At 42.0% G+C, this 23,595-nt stretch overlaps 2 protein-coding genes across 2 annotated transcripts in view; both read left to right on the forward strand.

Annotated features, from left to right (window-relative positions):
* Positions 1 to 15,899, forward strand: LOC115459569 (serologically defined colon cancer antigen 8 homolog; the record flags this gene model as incomplete). The annotated part of the gene is made up of 4 exons (XM_030189379.1): positions 1 to 108; positions 2,623 to 2,687; positions 7,919 to 8,107; positions 15,851 to 15,899. Coding segments are annotated over 4 exons (411 nt in total), but the record flags the coding sequence as incomplete, so codon positions are not given.
* LOC115459568 (serologically defined colon cancer antigen 8 homolog) overlaps positions 15,899 to 23,595 on the forward strand; it is a gene marked incomplete at its 3' end in the record, with an annotated part of 26,764 nt that continues 19,067 nt past the window's right edge. The window contains exon 1 of the mRNA XM_030189378.1: positions 15,899 to 15,988. Coding sequence (XP_030045238.1) covers positions 15,905 to 15,988 — 84 coding nt within the window. The remainder of the gene's footprint in view (positions 15,989 to 23,595) is intronic.

The raw sequence follows: 23,595 nt of genomic DNA on the forward strand, positions 1-23,595 counted from the left end.
GAGTTTCATGAGGTTGGAGTTTTCTCTAACATTGATAGCAGAGGCTTGGGGAACAATGGTACATCCCAGCATCATGTCCCTAGCCCTCACAGCTTTGACGATGTTAGGGTAAATTTGACTTCTTCAAATCTGAAAGACAGTGTATCAGAAGACCTTTTGGCTTTCAGGAAAGATTCTATTAGGAGGTCATACAGTTTTGAAATGGAAGAGGTTTGCTGTTTGGTGTGACAGACCTTAAATCTTTTTTTCTGTCCCCTATGAAAACTGCTTGAATATCTTTTATATCCGTCAGAATTAGATTAAAAAAAAAACTGCAATTGGTACATATCATCATCCTTTAGAAGTTAGCCGCATCTCTCTACAGCTTTTAATTGTTCATTTTATGTAGGGCTTGCTTTATTAAAACCTCTCACTGTGTAATTGGACTTCAATGTTATTTTAACCCTGCTGATGAAAGCTCCTTTTGCACCACCGAAAACCTGTCAATATGAAGTACCTGATCTGAAAGGTATTGTTTTTGCTAGCAGTTGCCTCAGCTTACAGAGTTAGTGAGTTCCAGGATCTAGTAACTGATCTACCTTACACAAAGTTTTACATCAACAAAGTGATTCTGTGTATTAATCCAAAGTGGCTTCCAAAGCTGGTGTCAGAGTTACATCTTAACCAGTCACTTGTGCTGCCAGTACTTTTTTCTCAGGCTTCACACCCACATAGGTGAAATAACACTGCACACTTTGGATTGCAAGAGAGCTTTAGCTTTCTGTCTGAAGGAAACTAAAAGACCTTAGAGAGTTCACTCAGCTTTCATTTTTTCCAACCTAAACAGGATTGTGACTGCTATCAGCAAATGCACACTTTCTAATTGGCTAGCAGACTCAATTTCCTTCATATGTCCCAGCAGGCCTAGCTCTTGAGGTTCATATGACAGCTCGTAATGTCAGAGCTGTGGTGGAAAAGGTAGCCCACCTGAGGTCAGCATTCATGGAGGAGATTTAATCAGCTACTACATGGACATTTGTTTGCACATTCACATCTCATTACTGTGTGGAACAGGACTCACGAAAAACGACTATAGGTTTGGCCAGTCAGTCCTCCAGAATCTGTTTTGAGTTTAGAATTCAACTCCTAGGCCTATTTCTTTCAATTCTAGGCTGCTTTAAAAAAACAAAAAAGGACAAAACATTCAAAGGGCTTGTTGCCACAAAATAACTAACTAAATAAATAAATAATTAATGTTAGTATCTGTCCATTGCAGTGCCTTTAGTTGCAGTACTTTCCCCTTTTTAGTTGAAGGCAGCCTGTTACTAGGAAGTCCCATTGTGGTAAGGACTTGTGCTGTAACTGTTCACACAGAACACCTGATACAGGTAAATAACTTGGTTTTCTCCAAAGACAAGATAACAAGTTCTCACATACTCTCCTGTGGCACTCTAGTCTATTATAAATTGGACTGAAGCAGTTCAGCACAACAGTTGCAGGTGGGGAATGGTGCATAGTAAGCCTGTTAATAGCTTCTAGAAACTTCTGCAGCAGCATTTCCCACACTGGGCTCTATCGGTGACGTTGCTCATGTTCGGAGGTCTTATATCCTGCTGTCCATGAAGAGCTTCTGCAACAATCAAGTAATTTAAGGATCCTTTTACTAAAGCTTAGTGTGTGCTAATGGCATTGCAAACTAAAAGTTGTGTTCCTTATTTTATACCTATGGGACACATTGGACTTAGCGTCAAATTCCATCTCTGGCAGTCTTCAAATCTGGGCTAAAAGCCCACCTTTTTGATGCTGCTTTTAACTCCTAACCCATGCACTTGTACAGTACCCTTGTATGTTTTATCTCTCCCACCTTATTAATTCCCTTATCCCTTACTTGTCCTGTTTGTCCTAATTAGATTGTAATCTCTTTTGAGTAGGGACTGTCTCTTCATGTTCAAGTGTACAGTGCTGTGTACATCTAGTAGCGCTATAAAAATGATAAGTAGTAGTAGTTACAGACTGGTCAGTTTTTATAAACATCCCAGCTGACTTTCTCAGGAGCAATATTGAAATCACACATTAAATAGTGCAAATCATTATGAGTTGTCTGCATTGTTTCCCAGTGTTATCATTGAGGTTCATTTTGGAAATTATAATTAGCCATATGTAATTTGATTTTCAGTCAAAGCTACATTTTTACTATTTTCTAAATTATACACATTTGCAGCATAGATGTGGACAGATTAACTGTTGTCCAACCATATCAGACACCTAAACTATTTAAATATAAATCTAAATAGATGATATTTAGCATCTGAGGTAACAATAATTTTATATAGTCATCTTATTTGCCGAGAACTAGACTTTTTTTGTGTGTTCTTACTACCAACTGATTCCACCAAGAGGTCAAAATTCTTACTTATTTACTACAAGATAATTCTTGGACATGAATTAATGCTATATAAGTGAGCACTAAAGCTGCTGGTATTGTATACTGTCTTTAGAAATTTAACAGTAGTAAACACTGTGATTTTAATTGTTAGTGAAAGCAAGTGAAGCTGATTTTGTTTGAGCAATTGTTTGTGACATAAGATAATATTTGTACCTTTTAAATAAAATTTCTATGTTTGATTTTGTTCATTTTTAAAGGAAAGGTTGAAGCTTCTTTATCAAGCAAAGACTGAAACTCTGGAATCTCAAGTAGTCTCTCTAAGGTGATTTTAAAATTAATTATTTAATAAAATGAGAAATAAATGAATTCTTTATGTATTTAAAATATCTATTAACCATACTACAGTTCTAGGTGGTGTGCAAAGTAAAACACATAAAATCTGAACAGACAAAATACAATGATAATTAATCTATAACATAAAATTAAAATATCACAATACCCATCACATAACATTCTTAGATAACTGGGCAGTCTACAAATGAGCAATAGCCCATTTTGCATTTTTCTGTCCTTTAAAGTCAGCTTGAATTTAAAATTCTGTTCTTTTATTTAGGGGCAGAGGGATTATTTTGCCATTTAATTATATACACTGCTTTGGGTGAATCTCTTCATAAAGGCGGTTAATAAATTCCAATAAATAAATAAATATACTGAGTAGTCTAAAATGTATCCTCATATAGCAATAAAATATCTATGGTAGTTAAAGTACACTGTTGAGCAAATATTTACTACTGTATAATGTCAATGAATGCTGAGCAAAATGGTTGAGACTATTATTAACAGCAATATCACAGAGCATATACATAAGCATGGATTAATGAGACAAAGCCAATATGGATTTAGTCAAGGGAGTTCTTGCCTCACCAATCTACTACATTTCTTTGAAGGGGTGAATAAGCATATGGATAAAGGTGAGCCAGTCGATATTGTGTATCTGGATTTTCAGAAGACATTTGACAAAGTGCCTCATGAAAGACTCCTGAACAAATTAGAAAGTCATGAGAAAGGAGGCAATGTCCTAATGTGGATTAAAAACTTTTTAAAAGATAGATAACAGAGAGTAGGGTGAAATGGTCAGTATTCTCAATGGTGAGGTTCCCCAGGGGTCTATGCTGGGACTGCTGCTTTTTAACATATTTATAAATGATATAGAGATGGGATAACTAGTGAGGTAATTAATGAAAACACAAAGTTATTCAACGTTGTTAAATTGCAAGAGGATTGTGAAAAATTGCAAGAGGACCTTGGGAGACTTGGCTTCCAAATAGCAGATGACTTTCAATATCAGTAAGTGCAAAGTGATGCATGTGGGAAAGAGGAATCCTAACCATAGTTACATGATACAAGGTTTCACATTAGGAGTCACCGCCCAGGAAAAGGATCTAGGAGTCATCGTTGATGATATGTTGAAACCCTCTGCTCAATGTGCAGTGGCTGCTAGGAAAACAAATAGAATGTTAGGAATTATTAGAAAAGGAATGGAAAACAAAACTGAGAATGTTATACTGCCTTTGTATCGCTCCACGATGCAACCGCACCTCAAATACTTTGTGCAGTACAGGTCACAACATCTCAAAAAAGATATAGTGGAATTAGAAAAGGTACAGAGAAAAGTGATCAAAATGATAAAGGGGATGGGTTGACTTCCCTGTGAGGAAAGACTAAAGTGGCTAGGGATCCCCCAGCTTGGAGAAGAGATAGTTGTAAGGAGATATGATAGAGGTTTATAAAATACTGAGTGGAGTGGAATAAGTAGATTTGAATCACTTGTTTACTTTTTCCAAAAATACTAGGACTAGGGGGCACACAAAGAAGCTACTAAGTAGTAAACTTAAAACGAATCGGAGAAAATATTTCTTCACTCAACGAGTAATCAAACTCTGGAATTCATTGTCTCAGAATATGGTAAAAGCAGTTAGCTTAGCAAGGTTTAAAAAAGGTTTGGATAATTTCCTAAAAGAAAAATCCATAAGCCATTATTAGGATGGGCTTGTGAAAATTCACTACATATTCTAGGATAAAAGCAGCATAAAATCTGTTTTGCTGTTCTGGGAGCTTGCCAGGTATATGTGACCTGGATTGGCCACTGTTGGAACAGGATACTGGGCTTGATGGACCTTCGGCCTATCCCAGTATGGCAATGCTTATGTTCTTATGCTTCACATATAGAAGAGAAGCCTGAGAGCAGGGAAACCAGGATTCAAATGACTTTGAAGCTGCTTCTGTCTGTAAGCAAGTTAATTCACCATTGCCATGGGTAAAAACGTATGGTTAGTTCAACTAAAGTGTTTACACATTAATGTGTGCTTGTAGTAAAGGCAGATTTGGTCCCTTTTCACAAAAGTGGTAATAAAGAAGAAATGGGAAACTACAAGCCAATAAGCTTGGTGGTGGGAAAAGTAATCGAGGTGTTGCTGAAGGAAGAAATAGTACATTTTTACAATCCAGTGGGTTTTAAGATCCAGACTAACATGGCTTTCCAGAGCAGATCATGCCAAATAAAACTGATTAATTTATCTGACTGGGTGATCGGAGAACTAGATAAAAGGCATGCGCTGGATGTTGTGTACTTGGATTTCAGCAAGAGACTAGGGTATCCATCTATGCAAAAGATTTGTTATAAATCAATGTTGGAAAATTCCTTTGCTTACATAGTGCAAAAGTTTGGAATGATATACCATTGCAGATTAGATCTATTCAATTTTATGACTTATTCTGTATAGCCCTGAAAAGTATCTTTTTTTTGGAAGTCTAAAGTGAGCTTTTTGTTAGTTATGCACTATTTTATGTTGTAATGATGATATTGATGCATTTCTTATTAGATCTTGTTAAATTCTTTTTGTAATTTCCTTTGAATTGTTGAGACAATAGGAGGAGTATGAAGATTAGATTAGCATGCAGACTGTTCTGCAAGTGCCTGGAATTGCACTGTTGTTATTCATTTGGATTTTGCTCACACCTTTATCTGTAGTAGTTCAAGGTGAGTTACATTCAGATATACTAGGTAACTTCCATGTCCTAATTTTATACCTGATGCAATAGAGGGTTAAGAGGGCCTTTTACAAAGGCGCGGTAGCTGATTAGAGTACGCTAAACGCTGGAGACGCCCCTAGGAATATATGGTATCTCTAGCATTTAACGCAAGCTTGGTTTTTAGCACGCTCTGTAACGCTAGTGTGCCTTTGTAAAAGGACCCCTACGTGACTTGCCCAATCACAAGGAGCAGCAGTGGGATTTGAACCAGGCTCCCCTGGATGTCAAGCCCAGTGCTCTAACAATTAGATGGCTATTCCACTCCTATCCAAGGTTCTAGGTCCTTCCGAAAGGATATAGGCAAAGTGGAGGCAGTTAGGAAAGTTTTCAAAGGAATCTGCCCAGATAATTTAATAGCAGGGTAAATTCCCTGGGCTGAAAGCTTTTGTTCACTTAGTAGGTGCTCAGGTTCATTTGTACCAGTGGACTTCATTCCATCCTAAATTTTCAAAGGAAACTATATGAGGCTGTCCTCTCCAGAGAGACAGGCCAAGATGCCAAGTTACCCAGTTCCAGGTTGGAGACTTTGACCAGCCTGTTTTTGAACTTGTATCCCAAAGCAGTGTGGGATTTGTAGTTCCTGATTCTTCCCATTGAAATTAGTTCTACAAGTCCATAATGTATCAGAATGAGATGGTCAGAAATCCTGGACTGCACCAAAATCTCCAGCCTGGAACTGGTTAACTTGGCATATCTGCACAGAAAAATACACAAGTGCATGCACTCTCTAACTGTCTTTTCCAGTGCTGTCCTGCTGCTCATAGAGATGCGAAGAGTGGCTCATCCCAAAGCTGGAGACTGAAGCCATTAATTTCTTGTGTGGCCCCAGCTATGTCTAAAACCACCACTGGCAGATGTACATTCCCAAAACTGATATATATTCTAATCAATAAACAGAACATAAAATTTCTTTTTCTATCTTTGTCATCTGTTATTCAATTTTTAGAATCATTGGTCTCAGTCTCTCGTTTCTTCAGTCTTCTAGTAACCCTTTTGCCAGAGTTTCTTTGTCTATTTGGCATGTCTTCTCTCTCTCTGTGTCCACCATCCATATTTCCTCTGTGTCATTATTATCCTGTTCAATATTTCTCCTGTGACCCTGCTCCTATCCTCCCACCATGTTAAGTATCTCTCTTCTTTGTGTCTGTATTCTTGCCATATCTAGAATCACCCTTCTGTATCCCCATCCCCCTTCATATGTCAATCATCATTCCTCTGTATCCCTATCTCTCTCCCCCTACCTGGCCAGTATTGTCCCTCTGTGACCCCATCCCTCCCCATGGGGTGGGGGTTAGTGATGTGGAGGAAAGGAAGAACGAGGAGAAGAAATTAGACATGGGGAGAGATAGGGACAAAGAAAGGATATACTGGGAATGGGGAAGAAGGAGAGAGAGATATGGACACAGAGGAGAGATGATAAGCAGGGTAAGAGTAAGGACACAGAGAAAGGGAGATGCTCAACATAGCAGGAGCATAGGGGCAGGAGCACAGAGGAGAGATACTGAATAGGGCTGATAGGTATGCAGAGGGAAGATGAATCATGGACATGGAGAGAGAAGCAATGCCGTAACAAGAGAGTTAAGAGAAGAGAGAATAATGCAGAAACCAGACAACAAAGGTAGAAAAAATATTTGTGTATTCTATTTATTGATTAGAATGTCAGCTTATGAAATGTTCGTATGTTAGAGCTGGTTTAAGATATGGTTGGGCCCGCAAGAGAAACCTCCCTCTTTGGCCTGAATTCTTCAGCATAGTGATGGTAAGTCTCCAGCATTAGGATGGGCCTCCCTTGGCATCTCACAATATGTTTGCAAACCTGGAATCTCTAGCCATACTAAAAAGAACTTAGCATCTAAAAAAACTGTTTTAAGCTGTCACTGAAACAAGCTAAGAACATAGATGCTGTAAATAGAAAATTGCATTGTGCACTAGATTCCAAGTCACATGGTCTGTTTGATTGGTATCATTCTGCAAAGCAACGTGAAGTGGGTGTCCTGGAGCTGAAAACATGGACATTACAAAAAAAAAAATAACCTAAGAAAATGTGTGGTCTCCTATGTTGAGGTGAAAGATTCTATAATTATTCATTTTGGCATATGGTTTGCACCTACAACTTAAAACAAGGCAAGTGATAAGTATACTTTTAGATAGCTTCTTGTTATGTAATTTGTTTAGTGACTACAGCTCTTTAATATTAGTAAAAGATAATATTAAAGTATAGAAGATAATATTTGAAAATTGTTTGTCAGGTTAGGGATTCATTATGACAGAGTGAGATTTTGTACATGTTAACATGGTATTTTGCATTCACAGTGTTGCAGAAAGGATTTTTTTTTTTTTGGTTAATGCCTGAGTGATAACATTTATCACCTTGCAATACGGTATGAAAACTGAAGGCAAAAATTATATAGATCTTTTCTTTGGAGCCTGCATAATTTGTTTGATTCATTTTCATCCTAGGAAGGAATTGGCAGAGTCCCAGAAGAGTTGTGAAGACCTTAAATTGAGGCTTAAGCACCAGGAATCCCTTCTGGAAGCAAATTGTGCCAATCGTGTTAGTGGCATGTGTATAAAATGTGCACAGCAGGAAGCTGTTCTTGCCAAGACTCATGCCAATGTTCATATGCAGACTATAGAAAGATTAACAAAGTAAGTGTTGAACATGGGCACTTTTTTTTTTTATCAAAAAGGCATTGTCAGCTTTTTTGTTGTTGTTGTTTTTTTTTTTTTAGGGGAGGGGTTGTTACTTGTGCACAAAATTTAGCATTGCCCTAACATTTTTTGATTGCTCTAGGATATACTGTCTATCGCATTTCATTGTTTGGTTTATTTCCTACTCTATTAAAGTGTCTAATTTGAAAAATTTGGAGTTGTGCAAAGGCTTGTGCACAAAAGTAAACATCTGTGGCACAGAGCTTAGGGGCCCTTTTAATAAAGTGCTCTAGAATCTGGACTTCACACGTTGTAGCGCAGGATTTTGTCATGCACAGAGCCCAGATTTAATGCAGTACCTTTTGGGGGCATGCCCTCTATTTTTTATTGCAGGCTGTGTGTTAATTTAACCCATTAGTGTATGGTACCTGCAGAGAGTCAACACAGGAATGCTTACTGCTTCCTATTTAGGAGAGCACTAAGTACTCCCATGTTATCATTGTGTAAGCCAGTTGGCATGTGATATATCTATCTATATATCTATCTATCTATATATATATATATATAATGTGGCTAATACTTCCACATCTACTCTCTGCCCATGCCTTGCCCTCTGAATGAAAAATTAGGATAAATTCAGTATACGCAGTTTAATGCACAAAACAGGGAGTCTGCCACAAAACATCTTAATGTGTTTCTATAATAGCCTGTTACCGTACACTAACCATGTGTTAAGTACTTAACATCCTTTTGCTACATATTTCTAATGCTGGCTTGAATATTTTTCTCACAGTCTGAGGAAATGTGCCACAGATATTTGTCTTCAGGTACTCAGAGATGTGCTTGGTTTGGAAATTTTGCAAAATAAAGTTGAAAAACTAGCATTGTTGATGTACATGATTTTAAAACCTAACAGTAGTACCGTATATACTCTTAATAAAACCTATTTGAGTATAAACCAAGACAAGCTTTCCCCCTTTATTGGGGGGGAAACGGCTCAAATATAAATTGGGAAGGGGGGAGGTAGGTAATGATTGTTTAACCTGTTAAATAAAATAAACAAGTGAAAAAAATCAGGAAAAAGCCAACTTTTCCAAACATGAACAGAGTTTGTTTTACCTGTTCACATCCCTACTTAGAAGAGAATACCAGATCCCCCTTAGCATCTTTCAAATTCACACCTCACTATAAAACAAACGGGCAAACTGTGGTAGTGTGGCTGCCACACAAACATCCTTACTCCTGGTTCTCCTGTAGAGGCTGTCAAACTCCTGCAATTATATGAGCGTCCACTAGCGCTTCCAGCTCACTACAGTTAAACTTAGTGCAAAAGACTGGATAGGATCCCTCTCACTGCTGGACTGCTGTCTGCATTTTAGTATTATTCAGCTGTTTAATTGAAACTTGTTAAGGTACTAGGGATATTAGACTAATATAAAGAGTCTCTCTCACCTGGGTGGGTCTGTCTCCAACTGTCAATTAGGCCCCATTGATCTATAAAATGGTGCAAATTTTCTTTATCTGCTTGAACATAACTCACTGATAGGGTTAAGCATCAAGTTGAAATCGCCTCCCACCAATGATCTGTCCTACATGTGTCTAAGCAGTGATATATTAAGCTTATCTTGGACTAGCATAACTTTATTTATTTATTTATTACATTTGTACCCCACTCTTTCCCACATACAGCAAGTCCAGTGCGGCTTACATAGTAAAAGAAAGCATCTTACATGGTAAAGAATACAGTAAAAAAACAAGGAAATGTAGGAACAGTATTATAAATTGTGATGATCATAACTACTTACATTATGAAAGGCATTACAAAGGACATGTGAAAAGAAAGTAATGAACTAGAATAGGGAAGGTAGACAAGGATATGATAGGTGAAAGGGAAGGAGAATGGGAGGGAAATGGTAAAGGATGGAGGGAAGAAGATGAGGGATTGACTTAATACATAACATCCCCCCCTTCTCATATTACCACTTTAATTTGTATGGGAAGTTCCTTTGTAACCTATTGGAGGCTAAATAGACACTGGAGATTTTTTTTTAATGTCTAAGTAAATATTCATACATTAGTAAAATGTATTTTTCCTTTATAAGCCCAGTTGACATTTTTAAGCACACAACCTCTTTGAACACAAGTTGCCGCTTTGCTAGGTAGTTAAGACCCCACACATAGAGAGCTATGAATATCAGTTATTGTTTAGCTTAATTAAAAAAACAAAACAAAAATAACTTTTGGATTGAACCAAAAAGAGGCCTCTGGCTGTGTGGATGGTGCTCCACAAATAAGAACCCCTACTATCCCACTTTCACTTTTGATCCTCAACACCCTCCCATCTCCTCCCCCCATTCCTTCCTTTAAACCACAGCATGTCAGCATTTCCCCTGTTTGTACATCTTAAAGAGAAAAGAACCCTGAACACCTCCCCATCCATCTAAAACAATCCCCAGATACCCCATCCCCACCATGTCTCCCAGCTTGCGTTATAGAACATTAAACTTATAGAAAACAGTATAAACATACAGCAATAAACTGATCCTTTCAGAAATGCTCAGATATGTATCTTAGAGGAACTCTCATAACTCCATCAAGAAAAGCCAAGTACCTTCCGAGTTGGCTAGAGTTGGGGGCCATCACAAATATGTTTCTCTATCATGTTGCTCCCTTGTTTATGATTTTAGTTTCTTTCTTTTTCCCCTTATTATCTTAGTGAGTTATGCCCTGTTTTAAGATTTCTTTATTTTTTTTTTCAGGCGCACAAGGCCCTCTTAGGCCTGAGCATCCACTGGGTCCTATCCCTTTTATTTTTGGTGATTTCCCCCTTTTTACATCACCATACAGTCATTTGATTTAGCCATGGCTATTTTCCCTTCCATGTCATCGAAGGTTCCCAGTGTCTTTTAAGTGCTGTGCTCGGTGCAATCGGACCAGCTCTGGGACAGACACCCATTCCTGGTGTATCCAGTGTTTGGGGCTAGTTCATAATTATACTAACTGTATTCTTTGTTTGCGTATGCAAAAAAGAACACAGAAATCCAGAGAGGCTCAAAAACAGAAGATTTTTGGAGCCAGGTCTGAATCATTGACAGTGCTTGCACCAACAAAGGGGAACATCAGTCCCTGTGGCTACTAGACTTTTATCAGACACTGGGAGTGGACACGCATTGAGTAGGTCTCCATGTGCTTCGATGCCAGCCACTGTGTAGAACTCCCAGGACTGATCAGCATTGAATCTGACACCAAGGAGACAGGAGGATCTGACGTTGTCCTTGTCGGCACCAAGGGGTGTTGATGCTTGGCTTCAGTTGAAGGCTGAAAAGTACAGGCATTGATCCCTCTCGACACATGGTGTTGGGAGCAACAAGTCAGCGAGAGAATCAGTATCCATGAAGCATCATCACCGGGAGGAGCGCTCCACCTATATTGAAGAGGTGCCTATGTGCAGGTCTCCAAGTCGCCAGGACTTAGTACCTGAGTCAACACCAACAATTTGGCAGGCTGTCTATGAACCAACGCCCCAGCCTTTACCGATGTTGACCCTTGATGAGCAGATTAGGGCCATGCTCCAAGAGCACTTGACAGGGCTCTGACAGCAGAGTGCATTGGGAGTGGTTGTGCCAGCCATGACTCTACCTCCTGCCTCACAGGATCTTCAGCCTGTGGTGAGGTCACTGATGCCACTGCCATGTGTGGTATCTGCATCAAGAGCTGCCAAGATGGGTACTTCCTTGACATTATGGAGGAAGATTCACTGGACTCGAGAGTAGAGCCTGCATCTCTGTGCCATTCCAGGCAGGGACATGATTCCTCATACTCAAGGCAAGCATGGTCTCAGCCCTCCTGTGAGGAGTTTTTTGCTAATTCAGATACAAACTGCTTATGGGTTTCTGATGATCCAAGCTACTTCTTGGAAGAGTAGGTCTATGGTATATCATCAGACCCCTCCCCACCAGAGGAGAGACAGAAATCTCCACTAGAGAGCCTTTTCTTCCCAGCTTTTTTGAAGGCAGCTGCCATCCCAATTAAGTTGGAAATGGAGGACAAGCCCAGGGATGAGATGTTCGAGGTCCTGGACTATGACTTTCCATCTAGAGAGGCTATGACTGTCCCTCTTCACAAGATGTTATGTGATGTTCAAGTGAAGAATTGGGAGTCCCCTCTTTGTTTCCCAGTCCTCCCTAAGAAAATTGAGACCATGTATTGGATTCAGAGTTTACCTGGATTTGATAAGCCGCAGTTGTCTCATCATCCTCTGGTGGTGGAATCTGTGCTCACACGGACCAGAAGTTCCAGAGACTTCGCCTCAGCACCCCCAAGTAGAGATGCTTGAACCCTGTACTCATTTGGGCATAAGGTGTATCAGGCCTCAATGCTTAAGTTCTGTATCTAGTCCTAGCAGCTGTACATGAGTACTTGCGGTCCTTGGTGAGCAGTTCGACTGATTTGGCAGATTTTCTCTCCCCAGAGCAGGCCAAATCTCTTTACCAGTTGGCCAAGAAGCAGAAGGTTTGTTACAAATTTCTGGCCAGGGGTGAATGAAATACCTTTGATGTTGCATCCAGGATCTCTGCACAGAGTATAGAGATGCACAGACTCTCATGGCTGCATGTCTCTGACTTAGACCCAGCAGTCAAACAGAGATTGGCAGATGCCACTTGTAGTGGAGATATCCTTTTTGGAGAGAAGGTGCAAGAGGTCACAGACCTCATTAAGAAACATACTGATATCATTGACATTGTCTCCCAGCGGCCACCTTGAGCTGCCTTCTCCTCTAGGAGGTTTTTGGGCAAGTCGAAGCGAGGTCCTTACTACTCTCAAAGTAGGTACACTCCTTCTAGCCCTGCTCAAACTGTTCAGCCCAGCATGCTTGTTCTATTCAGCAGCATGCACCAAAAGCCTAGCTGACTCCCCCATTCAAAGCAAGGGATGAGTGTTTGATTGGCTCCAGCAGAGCGTAGCCGCAGTAAAAGTATCTGTGCCAGATGAACATCTGGAGGAGGCTGAATTTTTTTCCAAGAAAGGTGGCCCATATATCTTCTGACTGGTGGGTACTTCAAATAGTCCATTTCGGTTACGCTCTTCATTGTCGAAAGAGACTACCATATTGCCCCCGACAGCAACTTTTACTACTACTACTACTACTTATCATTTCTATAGCGCTACTAGATGTATGCAGCGCTGTACACTTGAACATGAAGAGGCAGCCCCTGCTCGACAGAGCTTACAATCTAATTAACTTTTATTTTCTCTCGCAACAAGGAGGTACTTCTAGAGGAATTCTCTGTCCTTCTCAAGGCCCATGTGGTCAAACACATTCCACCAATGGAAGAAGGGCTGGGATTCTATTCCAATTACTTCCTAGTTCCAAAAAAGACAGGGGAGATGCACCCCACCCTAGACCTAAATGCCCTGAACAAATATTTGATCAAAGAAAAATTTAGGATGGTTTCCCTGGGCATCCTCCCAGTGATTCATGAACAAGATTGGCTATGATGTTTGTTCTTAAAGGATGCCTACATGCATACCTGAATACTTCCAGGCCACAGGAAGTATCTCAGATTTCAAGTGGAGCCACATCACTTCCAGTACAGCATTCTGCCGTTGGGCCTCCTATTGTTTTTACCAAATCTCTAGCAGTAGTCACAGCGTCAGTACACAGGCTGGGAGTCCATGTGTTTCCCTACCTGGACGATTGGCTAGTGACGAGCAAATCAAAGGACGGTGCTCAGGAGTCTATATAGAGAACTATTCAGATGCTGGAGCTACTAGGGTTCGTTTTAAACTACCCCAAGTCCCACCTTCTCCCTGTACAACTATTGGAGCTCATAGAAGCCCTGCTAGATACCATGCAGGTGTGAGCTTTCCTCCTTGTGCCACAAGCAGACAGCAGGTCACAGCTCGGCAGATATTGAGATTACTAGGTCACATGGCCTCCACTGTGTATGTCACTTCCTTGTCACTTCTTCACAAGAGAACTGCCTAGTGTACCATAGCTTCCAAGTGGTGTCAAGCTTCGGGGAACCTAAGAGATGTCATCCAAGCAACCCTGAAATTGTCTCAGTCTCTCCTCTGGTGGATGCTTCGAACCAATCTGACCTTGGGACTTCCATTTCAAATTCCTCAGCCCCAAAAGGTGATGACAATGGATGCATCCCACTTGGGGTCTGGGCTCATGTAGATGGGTTTCACATTCAGGGTGTTTGGTCAGCTCAGGAGACAGATTTCCACATCAGTCTTCTAGAGCTCTGGGCAATCTGGAATGCTCTAAAGGTTTTCAAAGATCGGCTGATCAACCAAATTGTACTCATTCAAACGGACAATCAAGTTGCTATGTATTACACCAACAAGCAGAGGGGTACAGAATCTTACCCTCTGTGTTAGGAGGCTGTCGGGATGTGGAACTGGGCTGTCCAGAACAGGTTAGTTCTCAGAGCCACTTTACCTGGTAGGAAAGTCCAACAGCCTGGCAGACTGACTGAGCAGGGTCATGCAACCACACCAGTGGTCACTCAACATGACTGTTGTCCGCAAGATTTACCTGGAGGTTATCCCTGATATCTAATGGTGCCAAAATGGTAGTGATGACTGCTAGCAGTGGTCTCTCAGCATTACCACTAAGGCTTGTCATTCCCATTTTGGAACCCTGGGGCAGGAGTGGGGAGGGCACATGTGGGCAGGGCATGAATTAGGGAATATTATATTGTAAAGCTGAATCAGAATAACACACTAAAGAAAGCATATATCGAGGGCTTAAACAAAAAACAATCTTTATATAGTAAGCACCCCAGTTTAAAAAGTACCCTAGCTTCAAATGGAAGCCAATGCAACTTAATAAAAAAAATGGAGTAACATGATCATATTTTTAAGAGAGACGAACAGTCACATTTTGAATAGTGTGGATTTTTCTAAGAATCTTTTTCGATAAACCCAGATAAACAATATTACAGTAATCCAATTTACTGAGAATAAGTGACTGTACCACCAATCTAAACAAAGTTCCTGGTAAATATTTTCTAATACTCCTCAACTTTTTCATCATATGAAAACAACTTTGTACTAAGGAGTTGACCTGATTTTTCATACTTAAGTTCCCGCCCAGCAAGACACCCAGAACTTTAACTGAGCATTCTAAAGAACAAGAATCACTATCAATACTGAATTTTAAATCCGAATTTAAACTTAGCAGAGGGACTTGAAAGGGGGATTTGGATCTGGGAAGAAGGGCTTTGGGGATCGGAGGGATTGGAGTAGGTGATCAGAACATGGGGGTAGAAGGATCAGCAGGTGGGTGGATCAGAATGGGGGTGATTGAGAGAGATCAGTTTGGCAATCCGGAAGTCATGTTGGTGCTGGCTGATATTCAGTATAAGCGCTCACAGAGCTAATCAGCAAAAGATTGCTTTTGTGCCGTCCTGCTTTGCCATTTAGTTATGTGGGCACCGGTTCTGAATATGTCCTGTGCCAGCTCTTCCCTAACTCCAACCCCAGACCACCCCAGCACTGGTTGGATTTGGATTGTGCAGTCTGAGCTAATAGTCAGCGGCACTGCCTGGTTACGTACTATTAAATATTGGTGGCTGGCCCACTCAGCGTGGTTTAATTAGGCTGGATCTTCTCCTTTCTGCTTAAACAACGCTGAATATCGACCCCTTTGTAATTTAAGCTCAATTTTATGAAGTTTATTTCTATTAATGTTTTATTTCTTGTGTTTATGAATTAATTTTGATGATGAAGAGAAAGAGACGAGTTAATGGATGCCCTAGTAACACTAAGAGGAACCTGAAAAACATGCAGCAGAGGGAATCCAGTGCATATGAACAAGTGAAACAAGCTGTGAAGATGACTGAAGAAGCAAACTTTGAAAAAACAAAGGTAAATGCAGTGGTGCTAGGTAACCGGTATAGCATGTCAGCGCAGCAAGTGGGCAGTCGTCTGAGCATGATGTAAATAGGAACAACAAACATAGTTTGAAATGTCTATATGCGAATGCCAGGAGCCTAAGAAATAAGATGGGAGAGTTAGAATATATTGCACTAAATGAAAAATTAGATATAATAGGCATCTCTGAGACCTGGTAGAAGGAGGATAACCAGTGGGACACTGTCATACCGGGGTACAAATTATATCGTAGTGATAGGGTGGATCGAATTGGTGGAGGGGTAGCATTGTATATTAACGAGAGTCTTGAATCAAATAGATTGAAAATTCTGCAGGAAAAAAAAAACACTTCTTGGAATCACTGTGGATTGAAATTCCATGTGTAAAGGGGAAAAGGATAGTGATAGGAGTCTATCCGCCTGGCCAGGATGAACAGACGGATGCAGAAATGTTAAAGGAAATTAGGGACGCAAACAAACTGGGCAACACAATAATAATGGGTGATTTCAATTACCCCGATATTGACTGGGTAAATGTAACATCGGGGCACGCTAGGGAGGTAAAATTCCTTGATGAAATCTAGGACAGTTTTATGGAGCAGCTGGTACAGGAGCCGACAAGAGAACGAAAAATTCTAGATCTAGTCCTTAGTGAATTGCATGATCTGTTGCGGGAGGTAATGGTGCTGGGGACGCTTGATAACAGTGATCATAATATGATTGGATTTGATATTAACTTTGAAGTAAGTATACATAGGAAATCAAATTCATTAGCGTTTAACTTAAAAAAAAAAAAAAAGGAGACTATGATAAAATGAGAAAAACGGTGAAAAAAAACTTAGAGGAGCAGCTGCGAGGGTCAAAAATTTACATCAGGCGTGGATGCTGTTCAAAAACAACAATACACAAAACACCATCCTGGAAGCCCAGGCCAAATATATTTCGCATATTAAAAAAGGAGGACAGAAGACCAAACGACAACCGGCGTGGTTAAAAAGTGAGATAAAGGAAGCTATTAGAGCTAAAAGAAAATCCTTCAGAAAATGGAAGAAGGAACCGACTGAAAATAATAAGAAACAGTATAAGGAATGTCAAGTCAAATGCAAAGTGCTGATAAGAAAGGCTAAGAGTGACTTCGAAAAAAAGATTGCATTGGTGGCAAAAACACATAGTAAAAAATTTTTTTTAGGTATATTAAAAGCAGGAAGCCGGGAAAAGAATCGGTTGGACCGCTAGATGACTGAGGAGTAAAAGGGACGATCAGGGAAGACAAAGCCGTAGCGGAGAGATTAAATGAATTCTTTGCTTAGGTCCTCACTGAAGAAGATTTGGGTGGGATACCGGTGCCGGAAATGGTATTCGAAGCTGATGAGTCGGAGAAACGTAATGAATTCTCTGTAAACCTGGAGGATATAATGGGGCAGTTCTACAAACTGAAGAGTAGCAAATCTCCTGGACCGGATGGTATTCATCCCAGAGTGCTGATAGAACTGAAAAATGAGCTTGCGGAGCTATTGTTAATAATATGTAATTTATGCTTAAAATCGAGCTTGTTACCGGAAGATTGGAGAGTGGCCAATGTAATGCCAAATTTTTAAAAAGGTTCCAGAGGAGATCCGGGAAATTATAGACCGATGAGTTTGACGTCGGTGCCGGGCAAAATGGCAGAGACTATTATTAAGAACAAAATACAGAGCATATTCAAAAGCATGGATTAATGAGAAAAAGTCAACATGGATTTAGTGAAGGGAAATCTTGCTTCACCAATCTACTACATTTCTTTGAAGGGGTGAACAAACATGTGGATAAAGGTGAGCCGGTTGATATTGTGTATCTGGATTTTCAGAAGGCGTTTGACAAAGTACCTCATGAAAGACTCCAGAGGAAATTGGAGAGTCATGGGATAGGAGGTAGTGTTCTATTGTGGATTAAAAACTGGTTAAAAGATAGAAAACAGAGAGTAGGATTAAATGGTCAGTATTCTCAATGGAGAAGGGTAGTTAGTGGGGTTCCCCAGGGGTCTGTGCTGGGACCACTGCTTTTTAACATATTTATAAATGACCTAGAGATGGGAGTAACTAGTGAGGTAATTAAATTTGCTGATGATACAAAGTTATTCAAAATCGTTAAATCGCTGGAGGATTATGAAAAATTACAAGAGGACCTTGCGAGACTGGGCGTCTGGCAGATGATGTTTAATGTGAGCCAGGGGCGTAGCCCAAAAATAGTGGATCGCAACCGCGATCGCAACCGCAGCTTCAAGTGAGTCTTCTTTTCCTCTTCACCCCCACTGCAAAGCATCTGGGCGCCCACCGGCAGCGTTTCAGACCCACTCCGGAGCCTTCCCTCTGTGGCTGCTGAGATGAATCTCTTTCCCCTCCCTCACCCCTGCCGTAAGCATCTGGTTTAAATTAAGGGCAGGGCTAGCAGTGATTCGCTGAGCACTCTGGAGCCTTCCCTCTGCCATGATCTGCCCTGGAAACAGGAAGTTGTGCTGAAGAGAGTTGATCTTGCGGAGGGAAGGCTCTGAAGCAGGTCTCTTCATCTGTGATCAGCGACGTGATAGTAAGGGAGGAAAATGGAGTGAGTGGCTGTACCTGTAGGGTGGGAGAAGGACAGGCTGGGAGACAGTGGCTTCACCTGCGGGGGGGTGGGAGGTGGGGGGTGCTTGAGGCCATAGGGAAACGATTGGAGAGAGGTTATGGACCTTCAAAAGGGGGGGTTGGCTGGTTGAAAAAGGAGAGAGATTCTGGACCTGCAAAAGGGGGAGATGGCTGGCTGGAGGGAAGGGAGAGAGGTTTGGGACCTGCAAGGGGAGAGGTTGCTGGCTGGAGGGAAGGGAGAGAGTTTTGGATCTGCAAAGGGGGTGGTGGCTAGCTGGAAGGAAGGGAGGTTCTGGACCTGCAATGGGGGGGGGGGTGGTGGCTGGCTGGCTGGCTGCTGAGGCAAGGGAAAAGGCAAGGAGAGAGGTGCTGGACCTGAAAGGGGGGAGGAAGATGGCGGGAAGGATGAGAGGTGCTGGACCTGCAAGGGAGAGAGGCTGGGGGCTGGAGGAAAGGAAGAGAGTTGTTAGATCTGCAAGGGGGGCAGGCTGGAAGGAAGGGCGAGAGGTGCTGGACCTGTGGGGAGGGAGTGCTAGAGGCTGGAGGGAAGGCCTGCAGGGGAGGCTTGAGAGAAAGGAAAGAGGTGCTGTACCAGGAGGAGAGATTAGAGGGAAGGGAGAGAGATGGCGCCGGGAATAGAGAGGCTATGCTGGACACTGGGAGGGAGGGGTATATGGTCACAGGGGAGAGATACTAGACATAGGGGACAATAGGAACTCAAGGGAGATACTGGGCATGTGAGGGCATAGGGACACAGGGGTAGGGGATAGAAGGGTGGTGATGGATGCAGGAATTTGAACATAGTGGAGATACTGGACAAGGAACTATAGGGACACAGAGATGGGAGATGGATGGTGGACATGGAGAGAGAAGAAATGACAAATAGACAGGAGACCCTGGTAAGTGAATTAAGACAGAAGAAAGCAGAAACCAGAGACTTAGAACCAAGCTGATTTGAAAAATAAAATAACCAGACATCAAAAGGTAGAAAAAAAAAATCATTTTTTTTTCAATTTTGTGATTAGAATATGTCACATTTGGAATTTACATCTTGCCAGAGCTGGTGTTAGACATGGCTGGAGCCCAGGCCATAAATTTGGGAGGGAACCCCAAAGCCAATCACCAGACTGCACTGCTTTCAGCTTCCATCATGCTTGTGGCTCTCTCTGGCCAGGGGACCAAGAGCAATTGCTCTAGTTGCACTCCAACACCATCCCTGGCAAGTACTATGTTTATATTTTGCACAGGAGGAAATGCATTTCTTTCTGTATCTCTGGTATTGTACTATATGCAAGGTTTGGCTTTTTGGGGTTTTGGTTATATTTATGTTTATACTTTTTAGTCAATTATTCTATATTTGGCATTTTTATTCCGTGTGTGTGATCGAGGTATTCTGTTAGCATGAATTTTCTATGTAGCCTTCTTTAATAAGTTTGGTTTGTTTAGTTTTCCCAATAGATGTATTGATATTTTACGGCCCCACTGTGTTATGTAGGGCAATGCCTTTTTCATAGGTAGGAGCCTTCTTTGGAAGTTAGTGCTGGCATTGTAGATTTGCACTAGGTTATGAGTGACATTTTGTTTTAAAGATTGTTTTATTTACTATATGGCGGCTGTTGAGATTAAGGTGAGTTTTATGGGGAAATGTCCTAACTCTTTTCTTTACCCATTGGGGGAGGGACAGGGGGTTCCGTGGATGCAGAATTTATTTGCCTTTAATACTAGACTATACTTTCTGGGATCCTTTCTATAGCGTGTAACTGGAAAGATATGTTGAAAAGTGTTTGGTCTTGCTATACAGGCTAAGTATGTGTGTGTTAGGGAACCGAGGCTCAATGGAGGTGGAAGAGTGCATGCAATCTCTTGTACTTCCCCCTGAAGCCTGAACTGCTACCCTTATTGAAGTTATTGGGAGTGGGGTAGAGCTGGAGCATGGGGTGGGGTATCAGGTGGCAAGTTTTTCAATTTCAAAAAAGTTGGCAACCCTGGTGCCCACCCATCTGACCTGTTGGCCCACCCAAAAATTGCTTTCTGGCTACGCCACTGATGTGAGCAAGTGCAAAGTGATAGATGTGGGAAAGAGGAACCCAAATTATAGCTACGTCATGCAAGGTTCCACGTTAGGAGTCACCGACCAAGAAAGGGATCTAGGTGTCGTCGTTGATGATACGTTGAAACCTTCTGCTCAGTGTGCTGCTGCGGCTAAGAAAGCAAATAGAATGTTAGGTATATTAGGAAAGGAATGGAAAACAAAAATGAGGATGCTATAATGCCTTTGTATCACTCCATGGTGCGACCGCACCTTGACTATTGTGTTCAATTCTGGTCGTCACATCTCAAAAAAGATATAGTGGAATTAGAAAAGGTGCAGAGAAGGGCGACGAAAATGATGAAGGGGATGGGACGACTTCCCTATGAGGAAAGGCTAAAGTGGCTAGGGCTCTTCAGCTTGGAGAAAAGGCGACTGAGGGGAGATATGATAGAGGTCTGTAAAATAATGAGTGGAGTTGAACGGGTAGATGTGAAGCTTCTGTTTACGCTTTCCAAAAATACTAGGACTAGGGGGCATGCGATGAAGCTACAATGTAGTAAATTTAAAACGAATCGGAGAAAATCTTTCTTCACTCAACATGTAATTAAACTCTGGAATTCGTTGCCAGAGAATGTGGTACAGGCGGTTAGGTTAGCGGAGTTTAAAAAAGGTTTGGATGGCTTCCTAAAGGAAAAGTCCATAGACCATTATTAAATGGACTTGGGGAAAATCCACTATTTCTGGGATAAGCAGTATAAAATGTTTTGTACTTTTTTGGGATCTTGCTAGGTATTTTTGACCTGGATTGGCCACTGTTGGAAACAGGATGCTGGGCTTGATGGACCTTTGGTCTTTCCCAGTATGGCAATACTTATGTAAAAATTATTATAGCTGGAAGAAACAGCAATAATAAACTCTCTGTATTTGTGCTCATTTTTCTACACTGTTCTATACAATACAGTATTACATGGCCAAATTTCAGTGAGGATATCCTGTTTCCTGATGGGTTCTTCTTAACTGTTGTTGTAATCTGCCTTGAGAAGCCTGGTGTTATTACCCAAAGTTAAATTATTTTTTAACCTCTTGCAGGGGGGGGGGGATCATTGGGGGGGGGGGGTGAGGAGATTCCCATTGATGCCCACAGGTGCGGGCCGTGTGAGCCGTGGGACCATCGTGGGTGCGGGCAGTCCGTAATTGCAGTCTTGTGTTTGGAGCTGTGGGAGTTCCCACAACTGAGCCCCAAGGCTCAGGCAGAGCCAGGGCCTTTCTTAAAGCCGCCCCCTACAAAACAAATCAAGCCTCCTGCAGCTCCAAAAACAAGTCTGCTGCTCTGGAGCGTCCGCGCTCACATGGCCCCACCTGCAGGCACCAACAGGAGTCTGCTCATCCCCCAGAAGCCCCCCACCACATCGAGGTTAAAAAAATATAAATTTAGCCTCAGTTTACAGTTTTGATGGTTCCTCTGTGTACATCCGTATGTTGCACAAGTTGGTATGTTTCTGTAAGTGAGATTAAATAAAAATACACAGACCTAATAAGGCTGAAAACTGTGAGAGCAGGTGAGGGAAGAGCGAGAAAGGAAAGATTTAAGGATGCAGCTGATAGTTTCCTTGTTTAGGATACACCAATATGCAAGCTGCGTGGGGGAAATGGCTTCAACCTTTTGACATCATGCCATCTCCTGTCATACTAAACCTCCTTGAGTCAGACAAAGCCAGACAGCAGGCTGCTGCAGCTCCCTTTTCATCCTGCAACCCTTTGGTTAGTCACAGCCAGGGCGTTTTTGTGCCAGTATGCGCCGGTACAACATACTGCACCTTTTTTACCTCCTGTTTCTTGTCGCTGCCCCCATTTCCTCTCATTGCCTGCTTGAGAGTCTGGATCCCTGATCACCCAGTAGAAGACCCGGCACCAGCACCAGCACACTTTGCCGCTCATGGAGGCTCTGTTGCTACCGCCTCTCTGATGCATATGTGTCAGAGGGGGCAGAATTAACAGGCCTTCCTGAGCACATGGCATTGGGTGCAAAGGCTCCTCAGCACTGGTGCCGGGCCTTGTACTGGCTGATTATTGCTGGAGGCCTGGGCTCTCTTGGGAGCAGGAGAAGGAAGAAGGTCAGGGGGAGAGGAGAATCGCTGGACATGGATGGCAGGGGGGATGGGGGGAGAAGAGAATCACTGGAAATGGAGGGGAAGGTAGAGCAGGGAATAGAGGAGAATCGCTGGACATGGATGGGAGGGGAGGGCAGGAGGCAGTTGAGAATTGCTGGACATGGAGGGGAGGGCAGGAGAGAGATGAGAATCGCTGGACATGGATGGGAGGGGAGAGCAAATTTCTGCTTGAGGCAGAGGCATAATTTTGTAGGATGACGCTTACCCTGGCAGCAGTGGAGGGGGAGCGCTGCCGCTCAGGACCACTGAATCATCAGTGAGGTCAACAGGTATGACTGGAAGGGGGATTGGACTGTATGGGGGGGTTGCAATATGGGGGAGCTTCAAGGGTGGGTTTAGGACAGGCTCTTTTGCTATTTGGGGTGTTGGGGAGAGACATTGGTGGCAGTGTGGGATTTTGAGGACTGTTGAGGTGAGAAATGAGAGATCGCAACTGTTTGGCATGTTGGGGGTGTGGCAATGTGCTGCTGTCACTTCTTCTTTATGCAGGGCCCACACCCACGTTACATGCAATGGCAGATAACGTGGGAAGAACCACGCTATCTGCCCCTGCAGGTAGTGTAGTGTCGTGGGGTTCAGTGACGCTGCCTTGTGCAACAAATGCAGGGCACGCCACCTGCATTTACTACAAAGGCTTTGCACTTACTGCAAATTAATTTTTGTATTAACCATGCATAAGTACACATTTTGGTGCATTTTAGTGAAAGGGCTGCTCTGCTGAACATTCTGTTAAAGGTGTTTCATTTGTATTATGGTTTATTTGATTTGATTTGTGCTGACCTTGTGTATATCATAT

The sequence above is a fragment of the Microcaecilia unicolor genome, unplaced genomic scaffold (assembly GCF_901765095.1).
Source record: "Microcaecilia unicolor unplaced genomic scaffold, aMicUni1.1, whole genome shotgun sequence".
NCBI lineage: Eukaryota > Metazoa > Chordata > Amphibia > Gymnophiona > Siphonopidae > Microcaecilia > Microcaecilia unicolor.